The sequence below is a fragment of the Chanodichthys erythropterus genome, chromosome 22 (assembly GCF_024489055.1).
Source record: "Chanodichthys erythropterus isolate Z2021 chromosome 22, ASM2448905v1, whole genome shotgun sequence".
NCBI classification, from domain to species: domain Eukaryota; kingdom Metazoa; phylum Chordata; class Actinopteri; order Cypriniformes; family Xenocyprididae; genus Chanodichthys; species Chanodichthys erythropterus.
The window spans coordinates 22994276-23020210 of NC_090242.1; the positions used below are offsets into that span (position 1 = coordinate 22994276).

Consider the following 25935-nt stretch of genomic DNA (forward strand, 5'->3'; position numbering starts at 1 on the left):
CGCAGCCAATGGGGAAGCAGTGACGCGCGTTCAACTATAAAACGTTTCAGATGACGCGCAGCCTCCGCTGAAGTACGGACATTTTGCAACGCTCAACAGAAACAAGAAATATCGTTACAAAAAAGCGAGACGTGAGGAGTCACAGGACGACGACATTCGACGTACAGAGGAAACAAAGAGGAAATACAGATGTTTAAGAGGACTGTGTTGCAACTAATGTTTGTATAGCAGTTTAAATTGTGTGGCGACAGCCTTCGACTCGACGGCTCAAAGATGTCGGACGAAGGCGCGAGGGAGGACGCCTGCCGCGAGTATCAGTCCTCGCTGGAAGATCTGACTTTCAACAGTAAACCGCACATCAACATGCTCACCATTCTAGCCGAAGAAAACATCCAGTTCACCAAGGATATCGTCGCAATAATTGAAGCACAAATTGCCAAGGTTTTTATGAAAATAGATTTATTTTTGTTTTGTTTCAGTCAACGTCTTGTAGCTCGATTGTGGCCAGTTAACGTTAGTCAAATGACGACATGACATGAGGCCAGTAACATGGCGGCGGCACTGCTAGTTCGCTAACTACATTGTTTAAATCGACGGAAAAAACATTTTGACGCTATATTAGTGTTATAACTAGTATTAAACTTCTCGTTATATACATAATTATATTTATTAGTAGTTAGAATGCCCTGTTTTCTGGCTTAGAAAAGACACTGTTCCCAAATTAGGCCGGTTGAAACGACATGTTTATCTGCTTATTAGGTTCCAGCTGCTCATAAAGTCGGACTTACTGTTGACGCACATTTGGCTTGAAGTTAATAATCCATGTTTTCCCTTCGCAATAAGATTATAGGATAATGATAGCAGCCTGCTACAGTCACGCTTCTGTGTTAGTAACGTACGAATTATGGATATTGACTTAAAGTAGGTTATACGTTACTTTGTTCTATGTCTATATATAATTATCTGGTGAAATGTAAATAACGATATGGTTATATGAATCATTTTTTGTCCGTAACAACCTTAGGTGGTAAAAATACGACATTTCCGTATTATGTAATCATCTCAGCGATTTGAATCATCGTCGTTTTGTAGTTTGTGTAGAACGTGTACTTTGCACATATAGCCATCTTGTAACGTTTTATTGATTAGGAATGCTGGTGTTAATACGCTCTGTCCTTTCACTTAACAATTAATCAAGTATAAGCATTTGCATACCCATGGTTGTAGTCATGTCTTCTCATCAGCCTGTACACGTGGTTTGCCGCCCATATACATAGATGGCTGGGTATTATATTTGGAAAATTCGTGGAAATTTTTCATATTCTTGTTTTTGTTTGCAATCTTTTTTTGAAATCTTGCACTAGTTCAAACAGTCGTGTTGGGCTGCTCCGTGAAAATGAGCACGCCTGGATTTTAAAGTCTTTAATACAAATGTGCGCCATTCAAATTGCTATGTACTTGAACCAATAAAGGGTTTGGGGTGTTAGATTGCTGAGTAAATTTCCATTCTTTACTGCATTGTTAATAAATGGTATAAAACTGTGACAATAAACTATGTGAAATGTCCTTTTGTCTTTATTTCCCAGTGTATTTTTTGTGGTAATATGTTTGCTATATTGGTTTCAGTCTAATCTAAATGCTATTTAAAACAAAGGCATATGCATTGCTGTAGTGTCCTTTCCAATGACATTCCAATGCTGAATGTTTAAAAAATTACTTAAAAAAATATAAATATGGAATTTTGCACAAAAAACCCTGCTTCTCTGCAATGTGGCATGTTGGTCACAACTTGTCAACCTTTTTCTGGACTCATGGAAAGACCCTAAGATTTTTTTTCCCTTCCCCCCCCCAATATGAAGATGAAATCTAACCTTGAGTTTAAGTGGATCCCTGAGATGAAATCATGGTCAAGAAAGGAAAAAAAATACAAGTGAAATCAGCTTTATCCCTTTATTTTTTTCCATTTAAAGGGATTGAGCTTCTTGATAAAAGTGTGTGTGAAACTGGAGTTTATAAAGTGGTACCAGTAACTTAAACTGAAATGTACTGACAACCTAACTGTTTTTCCTGCTTGATGGGACTGAGCATGAAGTGTGGACATTGAAGTTTTTTTTTTTTTTTTGCAAGCAATTTTCTTTTTAACCTGGGACATGGATATTTTTTTGTACCTGCATCTGAACTTTTTTTTTTTTTTTTTTTTGATGGATCTGGTTTTGATGATTTTTAACTGCAAAACCATGGACTTGACCCTAAGTGCTTGATTTTTCTCTCTTGTGCCAGAATTTTTAGTTTTAACTTCAACCATTTAATAACCTCAATCAAACTAATTCAATGTAGTTTTGCATTTCTCCCATGTTGTTCTCTAAACTTGTCAGTTTTCTATCACTTTAGGCACCTCCTGGTGAGAAGCTCCCAGTTTTGTACTTAGTGGATTCCATAGTGAAGAATGTTGGAGGGGATTACCTTGAAGTGTTTGCTAAGAACCTAGTCAATTCCTTTATTTGTGTATTTGAGAAGGTACATAATTCTTTGAATTTGTGTCCATGGTCTTACTTCTGATTGAACGTCATGTGCTCTTTGTCCTCGTTTAAAATACTGTTGTGCTTTTTAATTCCACCTTGATAGTTTATTTAATGCTTTAATAGTAATAACATTCTTTTTTTTTTTTTTTTTAATGGTAATCTATATAGTATTGTCAGTGTTCTGTGAGAATAAACGGAGGAGTCAGATATTCTTTCCTCCCCTTCTTTTTGATTCACTTTAGGTGGATGAGGCCACTAGAAAAAGTCTCTTCAAATTGCGTTCCACATGGGATGAAATTTTCCCCTTGAAGAAGCTATATGCACTAGATGTGCGTGTGAACTCTATAGATCCTGCCTGGCCTATAAAACCATTGCCACCAAATGTGAATGCCAGCATTCATGTCAACCCCAAATTTTTAAAACCGGTAAGAAATTTTTAGGAGTTCTTTTTTAGGAGATCTGACTGATCCTTTAATATCCAAGAGGTGGGAAGTTATGTACTGCTGTGGTTTATCTGAAATGTATGCTTTTCTCTTTGCATAGACTGAGGAAACATCTCCGAAGCCTCCAGCACCGCAACCTCCAGCTCCGAGCTTGACACAAGAGCAAATGATAAGACAACAGTTGCTTGCAAAGCAAAAGCAGTTATTAGAACTTCAGCAAAAGAAGATAGAGCTTGAACTTGAACAAACAAAAGCTCAGTTGGTGAGTTTAATAGTCACATGCTGTATAACAAGCTGATCTAGAAAAAGCAGCAAGTCTGTATTTGCAGTTTTAGAATTATGTGTCAAGAAGTGTTAAGTAATGGGACTGCATAGGAGCTGTAGTTGGTCTTCATACTGCTTGATGTGTGCCTAAAACACAGTTGCTTTTTTTTTTTTTTTTCTCTCCTCCCTCCCTCAAGGCCGCCAGCCCTGCTATTGCTTCAAACCACCATGCCAGTGCTCCAGCCCGTTTTGATATCTCACCAAAAGTCAGTCAAACGGCTCCTGCACCACAGACCAAACCTTGGCTTCCAGCACCATCAGAAAAATTGTCAACCAGAGATCCTAGATTAAACAGAGCTGTAAATGCAAAGGAACATGTGATGCATAAGAAAGATAGTCAGGTTACACCAAGCTTTCTGAATACATCAGAAAAAAGAGGACAAGTCTCAGCTGAAAGACCGAGTAAGTTGGAGAAGTTGAGGATTCCAAAAAAGGATAACTCTAACGTTGAGGAAAAACCTAAATCCAAGTCCATGTCACCGTCTGGAAAAGGTATCCTTTTTAGACCCAGAGGAATGGAGTCTGAACATCCAAAGGCTGCTGAAGTGAATAAGAAGGACCCACGGCTACATAAGCAGATGCATGAAAGGACAGATTCAAAAGATGAGGATGTCAGAGAGAAGAAAAGAAGTTCAGAGAAGAAAGATAGGGATGAAGCTGTCAAAAACTTGGATCATCAGAAGTCCAGCAGCACCAGGGGCAAGCTTATAAATGGCTCTCTAAACAAGCATGAAAGGCTTGAGACATTTCTGAAACAAGAAATTAAAGTGAACAAAGCAAATGTTAGAAAAAGGTCTCGGTCAAGATCACGTTCGCCACCGTTACATTCTCCCAAAAGAAAAGAAAGGCGATCACCTCCAAAGAGAAAAACCAGGAGTATTACTCCACCCCCCAAGTCTGGAAAGGCTAGGCTAAGTAAACATCCACATAATGATGATGCTTTTCCACAGTTGAGTGTAAGAGATGAACGAAGTACTAAGAAAAGTGCCCCAGAATCAAGACGATCAAAAAGGCCGCTTGAGGATAGAACTGCTGATCAGAAAGATGGACCACAGCAGAGAATTTCTCCTGCAGAGCATAAAGACACAAAAGATGGCAAGAGGTGGAGGAGTGGATGGGAAGAAAATAAACAGTAAGTGACTATTTAAAAAAAAAAAATATATATATATATATATATATATATATATATATATATATATATATATATATATATATATATATATATATATTCTTTACACTTTTCCTTTTGCTAAAATTGAACTTGTAACTAAATTAATAAATTGTGTGAACAGTCCCAAACAGTCAGATCCAGATCTTTCACATGGACGACTGGGCACCCAGAGACACAAGACTTGGAACACTAATCAAAGACCATCCACACCTCGTACACCTAAGCAACATCGCTTGAGTGTTGATAGCAACATACAAATACCAGAAGCACTCAATTCTGCAAGTAAACGGGATCTTTTAAGAAAGGTGTGACAGTTTCATTCTTTATTCTCTGTTTTATAATAAAGTTTTCTTGGTCTATTACGTTATTACTCTACAATATTTCTAAACTGGACATTTTTTTGTTTCAGGCTAGCAAGAGGCATGCTGAGGGTGAAATATCCAATGACGAATTCCTCAATGTAGCCCATCAAATTAACCAACTCTTTCAGTATCAAGAGGAAAGACAGCGGTCTGACTCTTGGGATGAATCATGTGATGAGGGAGTGTATCCATCAAAAAAGAAACCACAAGGACTGGGAACCATGTCTGATGCTGCGCTTTCTTATCTTGAGCATAAATCCAAGTTGAAAAGAACACAACTCCTCCGCCCAGGTAAGCATTGTCATGTTTGTAAATGTTTTTATGTGAATTGTAATTCTTTTTGTTTTTTAAAATTACTTGTAGTTTTTTTTATTTTTATTTTTAACAATTTCACCATGACAAATTCAAAAATGCTCTGTTGTTTGTGGTGTTTGTGTTTGTGTTGGAGTCTTAATTTGAATTATTTTCCTATATTCATTTGTCCATCTCCACAGTGCAAAAAGGGGGGCATTCGCCTTTGCATGATATGTTGCTCTATCAACCTCATCATGAACTGACTGAACGATACAGTGAGAGCTCAGATGTGAATAAAATGTCTTGTGATGCCATAAAGCCAGTCTCTGACCATGAAGATCCTAGAAGAACTGACAGACCTCCATGTACAGGTTCCACTTTCAGAAATTCACCAAGCCCAGTCAGCTTGGATGGAACCTGTGGAAAATCCACAGTACTGCCTTTTGAACGGGCATCATCTCCAGTTGAAATGGATCAACAGCCTGATGGAGACATCAGCCCACGTTTTGAAAGTCCCAACAGCGTGCACTCGGGTACAGGCCCAGATGATGGTCCAATAAGTGTAGAGTGTGTTCCAAGGCATGATCATTTCTTGGAACAGGGAAGAAGTGGACGAAACCATGATGAATCTCCTGGTAATACACCAACTCACTCCTCAGAAGGACCTGTGCCACAGGTGAATGCACCACGGCATGATGGACCGAATATTCCTCAACGATTTGATATATATAAGGGTTCTCAAGCTTCCTTTGATGGGCCACCTAGCCACATGAGAGAGCCAAGATTAGACGGTCCTCAAATGCCTTATGCTGCTGCTCCTCCTCGGTATGAAGGCAGTACAGGTGCATATGATGGGTCTGGTGGACCCGTAAGGTATCCCGGACTTCGCTTTGATGCCCCTCACCGATTTCCCAAACCCCATGAAAGACCTGTGAGATTTAACAACCCACCAGTTTCACATAGACCAATGAGATGCATAGAGCCTCATAACATGGTGAGATTTGACGCTCAAGCCCCAATTCATTACGATCACCCGATGCACCAAAACAGATTTGTTAATCCACCAAGGTTCGACAATCCTCACATGCCACATGGTCCACCAGGATATGAGGAACCACGGTTCCCAGCTAGACTAATGAATTTTGATGAACAGCAGGGTGCAGTTAGATTTGATAGTCCGTCAGGTGGGATGCGCTTTGAGAATCCAGTGCAGCCTGAACCCTTAAGATTTGATGCACCGCCTGTCATGCCAAGATATGACCCTCAAGGTCCTCCAAGATTCTGCGGTCCAAATATTCCAAACCAGCTGAGACCTCAAGAGCTGACAATGTTCGATCAAACTCAAACTCAAGCTCAAGCTCCTGTGATAAACCCTGCTGTACCACCACCCAATTTCAACATGCCACCCATGAACACGTTTGGTGGCCCAGCCCAACAGTTTCCCATGCAGCAAAATGTTTCGCAAGCATCCAACTTCAGTGTGCCAGTCCCTACATCATCAGATTTCCAAGGTTCATTTAGACCTGCTCCATTCCCTGGTCCAGGTGTTGGGAGTGTTCCTCAGCCTGTAAGTCTATCTAACTCAAGAAGTTCTTTGCTTTTGAAGAGTTTTCTTGGTGTTTTGTTAAACCTAGATATTTAACGTTTTGTTTTTTGTGTTGTGTATTTTCAGATGATGGGAGGTCAACCCTTCATGCCACCAAACCAAATTTCTTTCCAGCCTGGTAAGAATGACTTTTTTGTTGTTGTTGTTCATTTATCTCGAAACAGAATTATAAACTACTGTTAACATGTCAGCCTACATTTGTTTTGATTTTGTTTTTTTTTTGTATTGATTGTGATGTCTACTATAAACCTCTATTATAGTATGTGAATTATTGATTGTTTATTTAGGTTCCCAGTTTCCACAGCCTGAGCCATTTAGGCAAATAGATGTGAACGATCTGTTTTCAAAACTTGTAAACACTGGAATAATAAAACCTGCACAAACAGACTCAACAACTGGTATGCATACTGTAATAGGTTTCACTTCTTACTCTTTTAGATGATTAATTACACTAAGCTCATACTTCAAATGAACCTATTTAAAGATTTTTTTATAATCTATCTTAGACTCCACATCAGCAAGCCAGACTTTAACTGTGCCTGAAGAAGAAGAGGAGGAGGAACAAGAGGAAGATGATGATGTCCCAGATTTGACTGGCTTTGTTTTGGATGACATGAAACAGTATGCACATCTAGATAATCTCTGGAGTCTAGACATAAGTGAAGCTGATACAAATATCTTTATTATTGTGTGACAATGAAAAATGGTTTAATGAGACCAGCTGTTTTGTAAAATTTCTTAAATTTAGGAGACATGACAGCATTATCACCAAACTATATACTGGAATCCAGTGCTATTCCTGCGGCATGCGTTTTACGGCGTCTCAGACAGATGTGTATGCGGATCATTTGGACTGGCACTACAGACAGAATCGTTCCGAGAAGGACATCAGTAAGAAAGTTACACATCGCCGGTGGTACTACACTCTGACGGTAAGCTAGATGTGGTCTTTTCTCATTTCATTATTTATATTGTCTGAAAATTGTGTTACTGAAATGACCTCCTGAAAATGTGGTCAGGGAAAAAAGGATTTTTAAAAATCTGACATGAAGAAATGCTGTGTCTGTTAGGATTGGATCGAATTTGAGGAAATCGCTGATCTCGAGGAGAGGGCAAAGAGTCAGTTCTTTGAAAAAGTTCATGAAGAGGTTGTACAGAAAACCCAGGAGGCAGCCAAAGAGAGAGAGTTCCAGAGTGTAAAAGCTGCCGCGGATGTCGTTCATGAGGTAAGATGAACTACACAGACTTGTGTGTCATGAATCCCCTTGCTTGAGCACTGGTTGTTCACACCTTAGATTTTTAAAAGACTCAAGAAATGGGTGTACAAAGCTGTGGAAAAGTGGAAGTAAAGGGTGGGAAGAGGCAACAACCAATAAAACACAGACCTAGAACACACTCATTATACAGACAAATAATTATTAAAATATGAGCGGAGAAAAAAAGTTACACTTGCAACCTGTCTGAATACAAATCTGAACAAAACAGAAACCGTCTATTGTGAAATTTGAATTTTCCGCTGTAATGTGACCTCATGCATAATACAGTGCAGTGATTGGATTAAATGAGTTCATTCAAGCAGAGAAAAGCTCAGAAACTGATGACTCCAGCCATCACTCTAAATTAATGCATATACCTAACTTTTAATGACATTGGTTCAACTTTGCTTTTTTAACCAGAAGGATGAAATAGCCATGAAAAAAATGACCACCTTTCCCTTAAACATAAGTGCTATTGTTTTCATTGATGTGCAACACAACTTCTATATATGTGTTAACATGTCAAAAAATGTGTTCAGGACCCTTTTTTGTTTAAAAAGTACCTGCTGAACTAAAAACCCCTCTTTCTTTCTCTTCAGCTATGTGAGATTTGCCAGGAGCAGTTTGAGATGTACTGGGAGGAGGAAGAGGAAGAGTGGCACCTGAAAAATGCCATCCGAGTTGATGGAAAGGTAGGAAATCTTCTGATGACAAGAAGAGCTGTTCAGATGTTTTAATAGCACTGACTTTGATGTTTGATAAAACACTTAATTGTTTTTCTCTTCTCTTTTAGACATATCATCCCTCATGTTACGAAGACTACAAAAATGTAAGTGTTGATGTGTCATTGATCTTGTAAGTTCATACTTCGTATGAAGAGAATGCCATCTTAACATGCTTCACACCTACGTATTGAAGTCCTGTGGCTGAAACATGCTGTATTATGGATTCTGCTTTTGTGTAAAGCTTTATTTCATTTATATGTAGAAAAAAAGTCTTAATTTCTATTTAGGCAATTGAAATAATTTCCTTTTTTCATAGACATCCTCTTTTGTGGACTGCACACCCTCACCCAATAAAATGCTTACAGAAAACCCTTTAACAGCTTTCATGAAACAAGAGCAGGGTGATGAGGAGCCATGCTCCAGTATTAAAGAAGAGCCCTCCGAGGACAATACGGATACACCAATGGTAAAAGAAGAGGTTCAGGTTAAGTTAGAAGAAGAATCACAAACCAGTGCAATTATTTTCTAACTATGCTGCTCTTTAGCCACATTTTTGTGGTTACTTTAGCTGGTCTTTTGTGTTTTTGTAAAGAAGGATATTTTTATATTGCAGCACTCTGGGGCCGGGACCTCAGCTAGTCACTTTAAATACATTTTTGTATTTGTATTTGCCTGCACAATTCAGGTATTTTTTGCCATGTGAATGCCCAATGAAATGTACTGCAAAATATGTACATTTGGGGGTAAATGTATATGTATAATTTAATTTATAAATAAAGATATTTTTGGTATTCTTTGTGTAGTATTGATAAAAAAAAAAAGGTTTGAATTTTTTGGGTTCTCAGAATGAGACATTTGTTCTAACTTTTTGAGAATGGTGAATGATGGTTCAATACTAATTTATGAATCGCTTTTTGTTTTGCTTCAAAAAAAAAAAAAAAGAGAGAGCGAGAGGGGAAACCCCTTTTCAGTAAATGATAATTCCCTAAATCCAGGTTTGGGGCAGATTGTAAATTATTAATAGTTGATGGTACATAATTTACTATGAGAATTTCTTTGACCTCAATATGTAAATAGTTTTTTTCAGAGTCTACTACTGTACTTGGTTCAGAGTAATGTTTAGTTCAAAATGGAAAAAAAATAAAATCGGGGTGTTTTTTTCTTTCCCTTTTTGCAGAGGTTCAAAGGGCAATTTTGCTTTATGCGGAATATTCAATAAAAATCTGAGGAAGAAATAGTGTCTTGTGTGAAAAGTGATTATTGTGTGCTTTTTGACTGCTTTAAAGTTGTCAGTTTTATGCATAATCCTAAATAAAGTTTCAGTGCTAACGGAACATTCTCTGTTCAGTTATTTTGCCCTGAATGTTACAATATCAATGTGTCTGTTTTAAAATCTCATATGTATATAATAAAATTAGTTAAAACTATGTTTAAACTACATAGTTTAGCATCATTTTAAAAGAAATGCTTCATCTTCATTTTATTTAAAGAAACCTTGCTCAACCAACATTGGTAAACGGCTCTTTATATTTCTATATGACTTATCTTCAAAGATACGTTACAGGGATATGATGAAGCTCTAAGATCCAGAACCAGTGTGATTATTATTGATCTGGTGGACCCTCAAGATGGATATGTATGTTCTAACAAAAACTAAGTCACACTTTGGTGTACATTTTAGCCATATCATTACTGAAAACTTGATAATTGTTATTGGGCTACTATAATTCAAACATATATTACCAGTATGTGCTATGTTTTGTAAGGGTATAGTTTATTCCACTGATAATTTCTTTTACCCTAATATATATATCTTATGCTTTAAGATATTAAATGAAATGACCCCATAATATCAGATTCAGCTTCTGGGTAAGGTTTAATAAGCCTTAATATTCCATAAAAATGTAGCATTTTCAAGAATTACATGGTGACTTTAAATACATGTTATTATACAAATTAAAAAAGTGGCATTGTCCAAAATCTTTTTACATAGATGATATTTGCCTGTCCATGCATACAAACATGCTCATCAAATCTTTTAACACTTAAAAAAAAATTTCTTTGAAAAAAGTATAAACTCATTATAAACTGTACTTGCATGAAAGAAAATAATGTTGGTAGATATCTTTCAAAAACTGAAAATTATGTATTGTAAAAGAAGTGTATTGTCAAAATCTTAAGCATTTATTGGCAATATAAAAAAAAGGCAATTATTGGAATTTATATGACATACTAAAGGTATTGTGCTGCGTTCACAACATGTGGTAATTAAACAAGTCACATTCTACTCCGAGCTGTTCAGGTGGTGCAGCAGTCACAAGGTATATACATAAGCAGTTCTGGTAATTCCAACATGGCGTGAATGCACTTTGGTCTAAAGCAGAGATGCCCAAACCTGGCCATTGAAGAAAGCCACTTCATTTTTAATTTATATTTTTGTTTTAATTGAAATGTGGAGGTGATTTTTTTAATAATAATATAATACAGTTGGATATAATGCGACACTGAATTCTGGCCCATGGCCATTCATCGAATTTGATCTTTGGCCCTTCATAGTAAAAATTTTAGGCACCTCTGGTCTAAAGAAATAATAAAAACACATTTATGATGCTCACATGAAAAACAAGCAATATTGAAACGTAAAAATATAATAAAATAAATATACATTAGCATGATTAAAACAAACGGCAGAACTTTAAATCTCTCCCAGTTTTGTACGATTCATTTCCAGAAACGATAGAATCCCAAGGCAAGTGCCAAGCAGGTGAAGATGCATGCTGTGAAAAATAATAATCATAAAAACATAATTCAGTTTGCAGTTTAGATTATGTTCTTTGTTCCCAAAAAAATATAAACTGCATCAACAAACTAAGCCACTAACAAAGCACTTGATGAATTTATCTATTATCAAGTTCAGCATCTTATCTGAAGGACTTGCAAACAAATCACTCATTAGTCAAATATGTGTACAGATAGCAGTCATGTGTTTGAAAAGAATCTTCAGTAAATACCTGCAAGATATCTAATGGTCTCCAGCTTGAGTGATTCCAGGAGGGTTTTCAAAGAGGCTACTTGTATATCGATTTTCCTTGAAGTTTCCACTGCTTCACATTCTATATCTGCATTCTGAAAGATTGAGGTTAAAAAGAACTTTAACTTTAGTATGTCATTTGTTTACACATTTTTGAATAATGGCAATAAAAGATTAAAGTAATTACACTGAAAAGAAAATTCCTCCTTGTAAATCTTAGTTGAAGTGATTGTGTGTGTGATTATGTCCATTTTTAAACCTTACCATTTTTTGGAACTCAGTTCTAACCTCCATAAGTTTCTTCTCTTGTTCTGTAAACTGGAATAAAAACAATACTTGAATAATTTAATTTTAAAAAATAAATAAACAAATAATATAAACTGTTAAAATGTTAACAAGTAATATACACATACCATGTCTGTAACTCTACTTCGCTCCAGATTAATGTCTAACTTTGCATCTGCTCTGATTTTTTGACTTTCTTCCTTCAATGTGAACATAAAAAAAAATAAAGCTTTCATTAAACAGACAAATGTATTGTGCAGAATGATTATTGAAATTCACACAACACTTTACCTACCAGTAGTCTATTCTTTATTTGCTCCAGCTCTGTTTTCATTTTCTGAGTGAAATATTTAAAAAGGTAAAGAACTGAATTTAACTTCAATACGTTTTAAAATAGTATTACTACTTTGTGGACAAACAGGTTTTGTCCTTTATTTATTCTGATTATAGAGCCAAAAACAAAGGATGAAATGCAGGTGTAAACTTTATTCTTACTGCATTTTCTGAACGCAAGCTGGCAAATTCACTCTTCTCCAGGATAACCATGTCTTTCCTGATAGCATCTAGATGAGCCATGATTTGTTGTAGAGCTATTTCCTAACACAAATGAAGAAACCATCATTCACTGAGGTTCATTAGTAGTCATATGTGCAGACAGCAGTTTTGTTAGTCATTTACCTGATGGGCTCCAGTGACCATGTCTCTGTATACAATGTCCATATTGGCTGTAGTAAGTGTCACCAATGCTGAGACCATCACTTCTGCCTGCCTCTTCTCAAAACCTGAATTACATGTGCAGAGCCGAATGTAAAATTAAAAAAAATATATCTAACAAAACTGCTCAATTTTTAAAGATCTATATAAGCACTAACACTTAGTAAATGTAAATAAATAATTTGAATTCCAAATATATATTTTAACCTTACATGCATACATTAAATTTAAAGTAAACTATATGAAAATAAATACAACATAACATAGTAAAATATAAAGTATTTTGATTTTAAGTACTGTAGTAGTCAGTAGTAAGTATGCTACTGTAGTCAGTTAATCATACCGCTGGATTCCAGCTCTTTCACGAGCGCATGCGAGTCAAACGTGAGTTTCCTCTGCTCCAGTGGCGTTAACTCCACTTTTCTCACATCATATGTCTTGACAGCAGTGGTTTTATGGAACCCTGAAAGGAAAAATACGTCTAAGTCCTTGAATACTTACTTGTACTGTGTCCGTCGGTCGAACAACACTTACCTCTCCGATGACACATTGGTTGGATGTTGAGTTGATGCAGTTTTAACATAGAGGAGAACTGGTATCGTCTCCGTATAAACATTCCCCAACATGACATTGTTATATAAATTGTTATATGGATAGACTAAAAAATGTATGGTTATTTATGTGTCAAGGGAATTGTTATGTGCCTTTAGCTTCTACACTTTTTGCAAATGGCTCAACAACAGCCAACACGAACTCTCCTGTCCGTCCTTCCTCTGTCATTCAGGGCAGAACGACACTGTAGTAGACACACACACACACACACACACACTTTCAGGGTCAAATCGATTAAAAAAACTCTCCAGATATGTTCGTTTAATATGTGGTTTCCTGGTTTGGCGCACTCTAGATGCCGTTTAGATAGATTGTGAAGAAGGTGGAGTTTTTCACCACTGATGACGTACTGGTAGAGATAGATAAACAACTAGAAAGGCAGTTTGAATCAAAACAAAGCTTAGCGGTCTGAGCATGATACTCTGATACTTTTTGGGTAACAGCCACTAGATGGCGCTCCGGTAGCGCGGCCGCCATTATGGGGTGAAAATACGAACTGGACCATTATAGAATCCTTCACATCTTACGCACCCAAAATCAAGAAGCCAAATCAGAAGCGCAAAAGAACATTTTTTTTTTTTTTTTTATTAATCATCAGTAAATTGTATGGCTCCTACAGTAAATGTTGTATTGTCTTATATATGTTTTATTTTATCAGTTGTGGAATCCAGCCATTCAACCATCTGAGGCAAGTTAGCCTACTTTATTGAGTATTTTCATTTTATGCAACTTTATACATTTATTAATAGTAAATTAATCATTAATAAATTTAAGATCATCATATTTGCAGTGAACAATATATTTCAGATCTAGTGGAGTAGGCTAATAGTAATAATAGTATCACTCGACTATTGTACGTTTTAATGGATCACGCTACAAACATGATCTTATAATACATGATGCATTGCTGTGTCCGTTATCGCATAATTCCCACTTTTGGACACTTTTGCTTTAACATACATTAGGCAACACTGCAAAAACAAGCTGTTATATTCTGTTATATTTATTGTCCAACATTCCCAATTTTTCTGATGCATGTCCTTAATTTAATTTCATATGTTGGTTTTAATTCAGTGTTTATAAGCCTCATGCTAATATTAGACCTTTTAAAGAATTTTAACCCAAACTGACTGGGTTTCTAGAGAGCAAAAAGGTTTTGTGAAAAAAGTGTAAGATTTAAACACAAAGTGTGTGAAATAAAATGTAAAAAGGATTTGATGATCACTAGTGATAGTATTTTATTCTGTGTTGTCATCATTCAGGTTGGATTTCAGCCTTAATGTACGTTTTTATTTTTTTAACAAAGCAGCTGATATTGCCATAGAAACTAGTGGACTGTTGACTATCTTTCACCCCAAAATGGCGGAAGCGCAGGGCGGCTGCTGGGCGCCGGTGTTTCAATGGAACGGTCTATTCTATTGAATTTCGCTTCTTGTTAGTGTGTATTCTTTGGCCCATGTGTTTTCAAAATGGTCAGGTACGACGGGTCTAAATAATAATCTTCAACTTTCAACTATTCACTGAATATTTTTTAAACAAGCAGCTAATGCTATAATTCACTAAATTATCATCCACTTCAGACTTTTCTCAGCGCTGGAAAAAATGACCAATCGGTTGTTTGTGATCCCTGGATAAGAATTTATTTTTTATTTATTTTTTATTTTATTTTTTTTTTGGATCGGATTTCCTCTTGTATATTAACGAGCAGCTTTACAATTTTCAGATTTAAATATGATACTTTTTAGTCTACAAATCTCCGGCGAGATACCAAAAACGTCCGATATGTAAATTTGAGTTAAATGGGCATAGCATAGACAATAAAAAAGCATAGGCTTTCTGAGCCGTCATGCGCCCCCTGCTGGAGAACATTTTAATGTCAGAAACATTCTGCCAACCCAAAGGTTGTAATTCGGCTTTTAGAAATAAAGTTTTCCTTCTGTCCAAGAAACTGTCATGGCTGCGCCCATGCCCAACGATCATATCTGGTTTTTTGCTTTGGCTCTTGGAGTTTCATTTCTCAAATGTCTTTTGATAAATGCCTAGTAAGTGAATTTTTCTCACATTATTTCCTCTCATGTGATCTCCACATTAAAAGTTAAAACCCCTTGTATGTCGGAAGAGTGAGCAAATACTCGAGACTCATTCATTCTGAACTCCTTTAACGAAGAGGAAACAATTCCTTTGCATCACTTGTTGTCAATGTGATGTAATATTTTAATTAAAAATCACTATATTTCAGCCACTCTACGGACTTTGAAGTACATAGGAACTGGCTTGCCCTGACTCACAGTCTGCCAGTATCACAGTGGTATTATGAGGTAGTCATGTGGATTACATACAGTTTTTATGCAATTATGTAATAGGTTTTTATTTTATGGTTTATTTTTTATATTTTCAGGCTACATCTGAGTGGACATTGGATTATCCTCCTCTGTTTGCTTGGTTTGAATATGGACTTTCTCATATTGCCCAATTTTTTGATAAGGAGATGCTGGTTGTTCAGAATCTGAATTATGCAAGTCCAGCCACAGTCCTCTTCCAAAGGCTGTCCGTCATTGCAGCTGATGTGGTCTTGATTCATGCAGTTAAAGAGTATGTAGCTTCTACATGACACTTATTTTAAAAATACCATTACTTATCTTTGCACAATTTGAACAAAAGTAGTTTTTGAAGTACATTTGTACTATTCTAGATGCTTCAAATGTTTGCGAGAAGACAAAGGAAAGGACCTTCTGGGAAAGCCATCTTTCATCGTGACAGGGTTGTTGCTGTGGAACTTTGGCCTTCTAATTGTTGATCGTATCCTTGTGGATCTGGCACATTAATAAGTCAAGTCGTGCATGCCCTGCTGTGGCTAAGTCGAGTCATTTCTCTTACCTGAAATTAATTTCGCTTGACTAAATTCCTGCAGATATTCACTTTCAGTATAATGGCTTCCTGTTTGGTGTTCTACTACTATCAATAGCAAGACATTTCCAGGTATTCGTTGCAATTTCTGTGTGTTAATTAGAGAGTTCTGGAATGTTATTTGAATTTGTGTCATACATGTGTTTTATTTAAATGTTAGTTTGTGTTTGACTTGGACTTTGTTTTCGGCTCAGAATATATTTATGATTTTGTGTGTTTCCAGAATAGACACTTAGAAGGGGCTTTGCTGTTTTCAATACTTCTAAACTTGAAGCATATATATCTATATATCGCACCTGCATACGGTATCTTCCTGCTGAGATGTTTTTGTTTCACCCAGAACAATCCAGGTAATTAACTTGTCAGAATACCTGAAAAAATAAATTATTATATAATATATAGTATTTATTAAGATACAAACAGAAAATACAGGAAATATGTACACAAAAAAGGCTTATTTTAGCAAAAATCAGTAAAAAAAAATTTAGCGTGACCTCCTGGAAGAAACTCTGAGAAACAGAAAATCATCAGATTTTGAACGTTTTCTTGGCCTTCCAGTCCTTTTCTATCCCATTTGGGTTTAAAGGGTTAGTTCACCCAAAAATGAAAATTCTGTCATTTATTACTCACCCTCATGTCGTTCTACACCCGTAAGACCAAGTTCATTTTTGGAACACAAATTAAGAATTAATTAATTAATTAATTTGTGTTCTGAAGATGAATTAACGTCTTATGGGTTTGGAACGACATGAGGGTGAGTAATTAATGACAGAATTTTCATTTTTGGGTGAACTAACATTTTAAAGGTGCCCTAGAACTTCTTTTTAAAAGATGTAATATAAGTCTAAGGTGTCCCCTGAATGTGTCTGTGAAATCCCCTTATTTTTCAGATGGGTCTTTGCAGTGGAGAAGTTTCAGTGTCTTGCGTCTGGTAGCACTAGGAACTATTGTCTTGTCTACTTTTGCAGTGTCATTTGGACCTTTTATAGCACTGGTTTGTTATCAGTATATCTAACATTTAAAAAAAGAATTGTTTCTATTTCATAACTGATGTTCACTGATACATTTTATTTATCTTTAAAAGGGTCAGCTTCCACAAGTCCTGTCACGACTTTTCCCCTTCAAGCGTGGTCTGTGTCATGCGTACTGGGCACCAAACATCTGGGCACTCTACAATATTGCAGATAAAGCTTTTTCCATTCTGGGTATGTTCAGTAACTCAAACGATGGTGTGGTATTACTGAAGATGAAATAAAAACAGTATATATAGAAAAATTTGATTGTATGTTCATATTACTAGCGTTGTCACATATTGATTCAATCACTGCCCCCATTTTTTACGCTGATTGTTACTGATTCACTTATTCAGGTGTGAAATTGAAACTGCTTGACATCAGCAAACTTCCCAAGGCCTCAATGACTGGTGGTCTGGTTCAAGAGTTTCAGCACTCTGTGCTTCCTTCAGTCTCTCCTTTAGCAACCCTTGCTTGTACGTTACTGTCAGTATTGGTGAGTTCTTTGTGATTTGCATTGTCAATCTGAATATTCAAATGGATGGCCTTCATTTCATCCATTGACAGAGTATGATCAATGAGCAGAAATTGATTTATAGATTTGCCAGACTCTGAAGTTTATACCATTTTTGCCACTTTTTTTTCCTTTTAGCCTGCTCTTTTCAGGATATGGCATAGACCTAATGGAGCTAGAGGATTCTTGCGCTGCCTTGTCATTTGTGCCCTTGGATCCTTTATGTTTGGTTGGCACGTACATGAGAAAGCCATCCTGATGGCCATACTTCCTTTAAGGTGATCGTCTGATGATGGTATCCTTACATAAGCATGTTCTGCCAGCCGCCCATACCCTCAAAAACAGTTTCTTGTTTTTCAGTTTGCTCGCTGTGGAGAGTAGAGAAGATGCCAGGACTTTTCTTATCCTCAGTATAACTGGCCATTATTCCCTATTTCCACTCCTCTTCACAACCCAAGGTGTGTCCCATTTAGAAAAAAACTCACATACCATCTCGCAACGAGCATTTTGCATCATCACTGATTGTAATTCTTAAATTTTCCATTCTCAATTCCAGAGTTGCCCATTAAAATATTTCTCATGTTGCTGTTTACAATCTTCAGTTTAACTTCCCTAAAAACGCTGTTCAGGTCAGTACTTAAAATGGGATTATTGGACTAGGTGTTTAAAGAAACAATTGGTAATGTAATTCATTCTTCATTTGATTCCTCAGCAAGGGCGGGGCTTTGTTGAACCCGCTGGAAGCCACGTATCTCTTGGGCCTGATTCCTCTGGAGCTCATCTGTGAGTTTGTTTACCCGCTGACAGTCTGGCAGAAGACGTTCCCCTTCCTCCCTCTGATGTTCACCTCAGTTTACTGTGCGCTGGGAGTGGTATATGCCTTCATCAGACTATATATTTCATTGCTGACATGTTCAGACACCACTAAACGGTTGAAAACGCAGTGAATCGTGTTTCAGAGGCTAGGCTTACTGGTTATTTAACTGGTTATTTCTGTTTAATTGGACAAAAATGTTTCGTTGGACCAAAATGAAAGATTTGTAGATATCTAGGGATTTGATTGGTTGGATGGTTTGTGGGATATGAGTATCTCGGGACTCAGTTGTTTATTACTTTATAGAATGTAGACTATGGATACAAATGTTTATTTTTTAAGGTGTTTCTATACATTTTTTTGCTCAGTAAACTTTGCTCAGTAACTCACAGAGCCATCAGATTTGATCAAAAATATCTTAATTTGTGTTCTGAAGATGAACAAAGGTCTTACGGTTGTGGAACAACATGAGGGTGAGTAATTAATGATTGAATTTTCATTTTTGGGTGAACTAACCCTTTAAGAAAAAAAAAAAAAAAATCACCCATTTCTTATTGTCTCTGATAAAATTAAACAGTGGTTTGAATAAACAATTTTATTAATAAGGCATCATAAATATTTCATACCAGATGGCATACTATCTGATTGTTTCTAAGGACAGGAAGACAATACCTCATTCAAGTACTTGATGTTTTTTTACCTGAAATATTTCTAACGTGAAAAAGGTCAAATACAGAGAATCCTCACTGGAGGCAAGTGTACAGTGCAGAGTATGAAAACATGAGCATCTCAAAGCTTTAAATTTGTGGCTTCCATTAAAAGAACATAATTTAGAAAACAAAGTCATCAAAAACAGTTCACATTTGCCTTATGTGGAAGTCAAATCACACTGAAGAATTCCCAATTTATTGCCTCAGTTCTGATCTGTATTTGGTGTAAATCCAACTGAACAATGTCATGCTGGCAGAGCTCCTCACAAACTTATATCTGCTATATACTGTGGTTACACAATTTAAATGTTTTTAAAGGAGCAAGCCTGTGTCTACACGCACACACATACTCAAACTCGCTGCTTATTTCTTATTGATGCTGTTTAAATAATCCAAAAATGTAAAAGCACTTTTCGAGTCCTTTTGTGATTTCCCTGCATTTTTCAATGCAAGGCTTATCCAAAGGTCTCAAGAATGTTAAAACACATGCAGATCTCTATATAATGACAGAATTTGACATTTAAATGTGTGCATTACCATTCAAAAGTATAGGGTTGGGGTCGGTAAAATTTAAAAATATTAATAATCATTATATTTATAGATTATTATTATTAAAAATAATAATAATCTGTCATGAAAATAATCTGTTATACCAAGGCTGCATTTATTTGATCAAAAAATAAGGTAAGAACAGTAATATTGTGAAATATTTTTACAATGTTTGAGTATATTTGCAAATGTAATTAAAATGTTAGGGAAAAGCTGAATTTTCAGCAGCCAGTCTTTCAGAAATCATTCTAATATGATGATTTTATGCACAAGTAACATTCTGATACATTTTTTCAACATTCTTAGATCAATACGGGGAAAAAGAAACATCAGAAGAGCAATTATTAAAAATAGAAATCTTTTGTAACATTATAATGTGTCCTGGCATAATAAAAGTATTAAGTATTCATATATATATCTTAAAAAATCCCATTAACCCCAAACAGTACAGTTAGAACAGTAGAGCAATTGCAAGTTTTTTTAACTTTTAATTTCACTGTTTTGAAAAGCTAGTTCATCTAAAATGATAGGTGGAAATGTAACTACTGTGTCAGATAACTTGATCAGGTAAGTTTGATACATTCCTCGGACAAAGTGCTGTATTTGTGATTATGTTATTTCAGTGGTTCTCAACTTGTGGGTCGCAACCCAAAAAAATAGGTCTTAGATCTGTTCAGATGGGTCACGGACAGCAAAATAAATATGCTCATCAAATTCCCATATACTGAGGTCAAAGCCAAACTACTATATTTGTTACATTTCCAGCCTGGTCATGTTACAAATTTAGCGATGCAGCAATGCAGTTCATTGTAATAATATGTTAAAGGGATAAGTTCACCCAAAAATTAAAATTCTGTCATTAATTACCCTCATTTCATTCCAAACCAAACCCCTAAGACATTCATTCATCTTCGAAACACAAATTAAGATATTTTTGATGAAATCCGATAGCTGTCTGGATTCCCCATAGATTGCAATGCAATTACCACTTTCAAGGTCCAGAAAGATAGTAAAGACATTGTTAAAATAGTCCATGTGACTGCAGTGATTCATTCTTAATTTTATGAAACGATGAGAATACTTTTTGCGTGCAAAAAAAAAACTCTTCTGTGTCAGTCTCCAACGCTGTTCACTGAAACCCTCTCGGATTTCATCAAAAATACAACATTCCTCTGTTCGTTTACAAATTTTTGTTCAGCGTTGGGCTGCCATTTGATGTCCTAAAATGTAGGCAAAAACCAGTTGAGAACCACTGCTCTATACGTTACTTAATTCACAGTTTTTAGGGCAATTCAGGCCACGTCGGCAATGGACTGTCTCAGAGATCGCTCTCAGAGCAATCTAGCACAAGTACATGGATTATATGATGTGCTCAACCAATGAAAGTCACTAGATGTGTGCTCAGTGTTCTCAACTGAGCCTTTCCTTAAAAAGCAACACATTGCTCACTCCTAAGTCTTGCCAGCAGTTCCTTAGTCTCCTGAACCCCTTATAGCATTAGAGGATCAATGTTCAACTGAGGACAGCGCCAACTGAGGAAAGGTTTTGTATCTCCACTGGGGTCACCGTGATCACACCATGATTGAGCAAATGTCTGAGAACTTTCCATCAAGGAAAACACCGGTGCCACGGAAAGCTACATCTGATCCTCAAGAGCTGGACCGCCAAACTCCATTTTGATTTTCAAGAGGGGAATTATTTTGTTTTCATCGTCCTTAAGATGGCGTAAACTCAGCCTAACTTGCCTTGATTTGTTTCTGTCGCCCTTCGACAATAATAATTAGGACTGGAGTGAGGTCCATCAGTTTATTCAGCATATCCATAATGTCAGGATGTTCTTTAGCTCCTTCGATAAACTCCTCCAGCGTCAGTTCACCTGAATGTTTAAACAGAAAGAGATGAAATAAACTCACTAGAATATAAAAATGCATTCAGATGAGGACTTTCATGAATTAACTGGTACTCACCCTCTCCATTAACATCAATCTTTTCAAATATAAGGGCCACTACTTCCTCTGGCACAATATCACGATTTCTTGTGATGTCTTGTATAGCCTGTTTTAGAAAAAAAAAAAGAGATAAAAACATCAATGAAAATCTATATACCTAGAACATTTTTAATATCTGAACTGCTGCAGTATTGTGTGAAGTAACCGACCAGCCACCTGAGGTCAGCTCAACATGAAACCTCATGTGACATGCGACACTATTTCCACACTAAGAAGTGTCAATCTCAAAAACCGAGGTACAGAAACAGAACAAGTTCTTTAAGTGGATTAAATCAGCTCATCTACAAGTTAAGCAGACTGATCCATGACCTGCCTTTTGAATCATTTTCAGCAATGCCTTTCTATTTTGGTTTGTTCACAAACACCTCATGTGGAAGCAAATATATATGTAGATAATCCAGTGATTATCGTTAACGTAACATCACACTGAAAGAAAATAAGCTGTTGAAGGTTGGTTTATGGTATTTGATGAATCTTTCACTTACCGTAAATATTGTCTCCAATTCATCCCTGTCAATTTTCCCATTGCCATCCTGGTCAAAAAGTTTGAAGTACCACTTGAGTTTCTGGTTAATTTCCCCCTTGAGCATTAAGCTAACAGCAGCGATATATTCCACAAAATCTATGTATCCATCCTAAGGGGGGAAAAAAGAGAGAGACAGTAAAAAAAAAAAAAAAAAAAAATGTTTTAATCCCAAAGAGACCATTTAAGCTGTTTTGATATGAACAGTCCCCCTAAGGAGATTCAGGTGAGGTCATCGTGTACTTTTTTTAGCTTTAGCTTGCTTTAACCTGTTTAAGCTTTTTAACCTGAACCAATGTAAGCTTTGTAACATTGTTATAAGCTTTTCTCTTCTAAGCTGAACACAGTCAACATTGACAGTCAATAATGTAAACTGATTGCCATTTTTACACTGCAAAATGTAGCGTCCACATATTTCATCACCATCAAATCATATCACGTTATGTCTTTTTATATCTCTTTTGACATGTTTCCCATATGCTAAAAAATATATTGTTTTCAATATAGATATATTTATAATGTCCAAAATAAATGTTTTAAAAATTACATTTTGCATTTACTAATCCACTCTTAACATACATTTTGAGTCAAAGTATTTTCTTGCGTCTCCTTGTAATATATTTTGGCTAGGGGTGTAACAATACATCGATATAAATCGATACATCGATCTAATAATGTCTAACGATCCGATGCATCGATGCAATGCCGTGGGCTAATTATAGAGGCACCTTTGTCTTAACACTCTCCCCATTTTCACACAATATCAGTCTATGCGTTATCGCCAAAGCGTGCATTCTCATTTAAACTACCTTTCAGAACTTGTGAAAGACACTCGGGACAGTTGATGGAACTGTCACTGAAAGAATATGGTCAATAAACTGTGACTGTGTTGCTTCAAGCGCATCATTCTGCACACGGGATGCGCACAAGTGCTTTGTGCCGCTCTGTATTAGAGCCTTTATAATACATTTGCACAATGAAAGAATATTAATAGCCTGTCTTGTTTTGTCCTACCTATAATATGTTGTTGCTTCATTAAAAACCTGCGCTATACATTTAAAATAAAATGTGTAGGCTATGTATTCCTTGTTTATCAGTTTTTTGACATTACACATTTTAGCACAGAACTAAAATACTTTCTTGACTGTTATCATGTCATAAGCTGTCATTAGATTACTGTGTGAATTTTTTATTTGTGGATGACCCAATCAGGGTTCAGGATGTAAAAATTTTGAAATAAATGTTTGTTATATATTTTGGTTGCAGTTGTGAGTTGATAAAAATGTAACTGGTTGTGTAAAATAGGCTCAAAATATTGATCGAATCGAATCGTATCATTATCGTATCACAGAACTTTTTGAGGTATCGGAAAATATCGAATCGCTGGCTATGAGAATCGATATTGTATCGAACCGTGATGAACTGTCCGATTTACACCCCTAATTTTGGCATTTGAACCTGTTATTTTAGTATAACTAAGATAATATTTTGATTGATTTTTATTTTTTATTTCCCCTTTTCATTTTCATTTTGTTGGAGATTTTACTCAAAAAATAAATACATTTAGGAATGCATATTTTTACCACATTGGTTATGAGTATTAAATTTAGTGAGTAATTTGTTTTTTATGGTTTTAGTTTTAGTTTCATTTAACTATTATAACCTAGACTTGATCAATTATATATTTACTTATATTTCAGCCAGATTTTTTTCCTTTTGTTCTATATTGGTCAGAAGACCTAGTAAAGTTATATGTATAATTTAGCACTTTTTATCCAAAGAAACTCACAAATCTGATATACATTTGCCTCCTTTTCTGAGGTACTAATAGCTGTGCATAGGATAAATGGTTTACCTGACCTTACTTTACCCATCTGATCCCTTTTGGAATATCCATTTAAGATCAAGCTCTAAATGACAGTTATGTAACAAGCCTATGAAAGATGATCTCACACAAATCTCAAAGATGATTTTACAATCATATGTGAGTATATAGCCAGAGAATGCAATCTTACCCCATCCATGTCGAAAGTGAAGAACACCTGATCCACATAACTGCTGGCGTCCTCATTCATCCCCTGCAGTCCCAGAATGGACTTGAGCTCAAAAAGCGTGATCAGGCCTGATGGAGACTCCCTCATGAACTTGTTATACCAGTGGTGCATGTCCTCAGCGAGGATATCATCCAGACTTGTGTGTTTGTTACCCATGGCTGTGCCCTGCAGCCTCGCACACCTTCTGTTCCAGCGCTGGTCCAGGCAGCTGCCTGTGAGCTCTGACAACGACCTGCAGACTGGCCTCCGCACTGTCGAGTGACTGAACCTATTAGATCCAGGTACCAATAAAAAGAGGTAGCACCTGAAAATAACTCCTGCTAATGGGATGATTGCAAGACCGGCCCCTTAAAGAGTAACTGGCACAGAGTAGAGAAGGCTTATGTAACAGCCTTCAGCCTAAAGATGAACCGTTTGCACGGTCATTGTGGTGCAGAGAGCATTAGAGGACACCTCTCAATATGGTATTGTTACGGGTCTTGAACTCTTTTTAAGGTCTAACACTTATACAGTAGATCTCTCGGCCTTGAGAGACAGAGGGATAACTCTATGCTTCCAAACTTGATTGGTTTGTGATTGTTATTTCTATTTCATTATAATCACAGGCCATTTGCCAATTCAGCAGACATACAAATATTCCATGTCACAGGTATTTATGGAATATACAAGCATGTTTGACAGATTTTGGTCACTGTGTGGATCATTTTGCATGTGGAGGCTCACACGATGAAAGAACGTTTAGAAGTTGTGAAGAGTTTAGCGGTTTCACTGAGGATCAACTCATCAGTTTTGATCAACAAGCCATGTGCATTTAGATTGTAGACAATTGCACTTACTCTTTTGCACACATCCAAATCTGATGTGAACAAGAAACAAATTATTCAAAGACCTGAACTTATTGTTTTGAGAAATAAAAGTCTCATTTGAGAATTGAGCCAAAATGATTGAGAAAAACTGTAAATATCAGTCAATATGGGTAAATAAAATCCCTCAAATATCAACAAATAACCAATATGGTAGAAATATGCATTCATTAATTTAATCAGTGATTACACTTTATATGTGACCCTGGACCACAAAACCAGTCATAAGTCGCACAGGTATATTTGTAGCAGCAATACATTGGGTCAAAATGATCAATTTTTTTTTTTTTTTTTTAATGCCAAAAATCATTAGGAAATTAAGTAAAGACCATGTTCTATGAAGATATTTTGTAAATTTCCTACTGTAAATGTATCAAAAATGTATTTTTGTGAGTGGATATGCATTGCTAAGGACTTCATTTGGACAACTTTAAAGGCGATCTTCTCAATATTTAGATTTTTTAGTTGTATCTCTGTCAAATATTTTCCTAACAAACCATAATGGAAAGCTTATTTAAAAAAAATCATGCCAAAATTCTTGCGACTGGTTTTGTGGTCCAGGGTCACACATAGGTATGTTATTTTAACATTTATTGTGATTTAATGTTTTTATGCATAAATTAATGTGAATTTT

The 25935-nt window shown here is 36.1% G+C and overlaps 4 protein-coding genes across 4 annotated transcripts; 2 read left to right on the top strand and 2 right to left on the bottom strand.

Annotated features, from left to right (window-relative positions):
* Nucleotides 1–48: 48 nt before the first annotated feature.
* On the top strand, nt 49–10031 carry pcf11 (PCF11 cleavage and polyadenylation factor subunit). Its single transcript, XM_067376651.1, has 16 exons — nt 49–441; nt 2392–2517; nt 2765–2947; nt 3066–3227; nt 3427–4421; nt 4582–4765; nt 4870–5113; nt 5317–6683; nt 6789–6840; nt 7010–7120; nt 7229–7343; nt 7471–7654; nt 7793–7948; nt 8578–8670; nt 8772–8807; nt 9020–10031. The coding sequence occupies exons 1-16, from the start codon at nt 274–276 to the stop codon at nt 9230–9232; spliced, it is 4389 nt and encodes a 1462-aa protein (XP_067232752.1). The 5' UTR covers nt 49–273; the 3' UTR covers nt 9233–10031.
* Nucleotides 10032–10571: 540 nt separating this feature from the next.
* Nucleotides 10572–13636, bottom strand: ccdc90b (coiled-coil domain containing 90B). Its single transcript, XM_067376256.1, has 9 exons — nt 13268–13636; nt 13077–13196; nt 12698–12801; nt 12515–12616; nt 12315–12356; nt 12148–12219; nt 11999–12052; nt 11715–11829; nt 10572–11480 (listed from the first exon to the last, which is right to left on the bottom strand). Exons 1-9 carry the CDS (start codon nt 13362–13364, stop codon nt 11425–11427), a joined length of 762 nt encoding a protein of 253 aa, XP_067232357.1. The 5' UTR covers nt 13365–13636; the 3' UTR covers nt 10572–11424.
* A 1658-nt stretch (nt 13637–15294) lies between these two features.
* alg8 (ALG8 alpha-1,3-glucosyltransferase) lies at nt 15295–19896 on the top strand. The gene is made up of 13 exons (XM_067376207.1): nt 15295–15387; nt 15585–15663; nt 15744–15937; nt 16038–16144; nt 16257–16324; nt 16476–16602; nt 17143–17246; nt 17337–17457; nt 17622–17761; nt 17918–18057; nt 18140–18237; nt 18336–18408; nt 18492–19896. The coding sequence occupies exons 1-13, from the start codon at nt 15299–15301 to the stop codon at nt 18724–18726; spliced, it is 1575 nt and encodes a 524-aa protein (XP_067232308.1). The 5' UTR covers nt 15295–15298; the 3' UTR covers nt 18727–19896.
* guca1d (guanylate cyclase activator 1d) lies at nt 19087–24594 on the bottom strand. Its single transcript, XM_067376208.1, has 4 exons — nt 24400–24594; nt 22347–22496; nt 21820–21907; nt 19087–21728 (listed from the first exon to the last, which is right to left on the bottom strand). Exons 1-4 carry the CDS (start codon nt 24592–24594, stop codon nt 21589–21591), a joined length of 573 nt encoding a protein of 190 aa, XP_067232309.1. The 3' UTR covers nt 19087–21588.
* Between the last annotated feature and the right edge of the window lie 1341 nt (nt 24595–25935).

Coding starts and splice junctions, on each gene's coding strand:
- pcf11 (XM_067376651.1), top strand. CDS start 274: ATGTCGGACGAAGGCGCGAGGGAGGACGCCTGCCGCGAGTATCAGTCC. Junction 3,228..3,426: donor AACAAACAAAAGCTCAGTTG/GTGAGTTTAATA, acceptor CCCTCCCTCAAG/GCCGCCAGCCCTGCTATTGC. Junction 8,808..9,019: donor GTTACGAAGACTACAAAAAT/GTAAGTGTTGAT, acceptor CTTTTTTCATAG/ACATCCTCTTTTGTGGACTG.
- ccdc90b (XM_067376256.1), bottom strand. CDS start 13,364: ATGTCATGTTGGGGAATGTTTATACGGAGACGATACCAGTTCTCCTCT. Junction 13,197..13,267: donor ACCAATGTGTCATCGGAGAG/GTAAGTGTTGTT, acceptor TTTTCCTTTCAG/GGTTCCATAAAACCACTGCT. Junction 12,802..13,076: donor GAAAGAGCTGGAATCCAGCG/GTATGATTAACT, acceptor CATGTAATTCAG/GTTTTGAGAAGAGGCAGGCA.
- alg8 (XM_067376207.1), top strand. CDS start 15,299: ATGGCTGCGCCCATGCCCAACGATCATATCTGGTTTTTTGCTTTGGCT. Junction 16,325..16,475: donor CAATAGCAAGACATTTCCAG/GTATTCGTTGCA, acceptor GTGTGTTTCCAG/AATAGACACTTAGAAGGGGC. Junction 16,603..17,142: donor TTTCACCCAGAACAATCCAG/GTAATTAACTTG, acceptor CTTATTTTTCAG/ATGGGTCTTTGCAGTGGAGA.
- guca1d (XM_067376208.1), bottom strand. CDS start 24,594: ATGGGTAACAAACACACAAGTCTGGATGATATCCTCGCTGAGGACATG. Junction 22,497..24,399: donor TCACTTTCGACATGGATGGG/GTAAGATTGCAT, acceptor TTCCCCCCTTAG/GATGGATACATAGATTTTGT. Junction 21,729..21,819: donor GATTGATGTTAATGGAGAGG/GTGAGTACCAGT, acceptor TTAAACATTCAG/GTGAACTGACGCTGGAGGAG.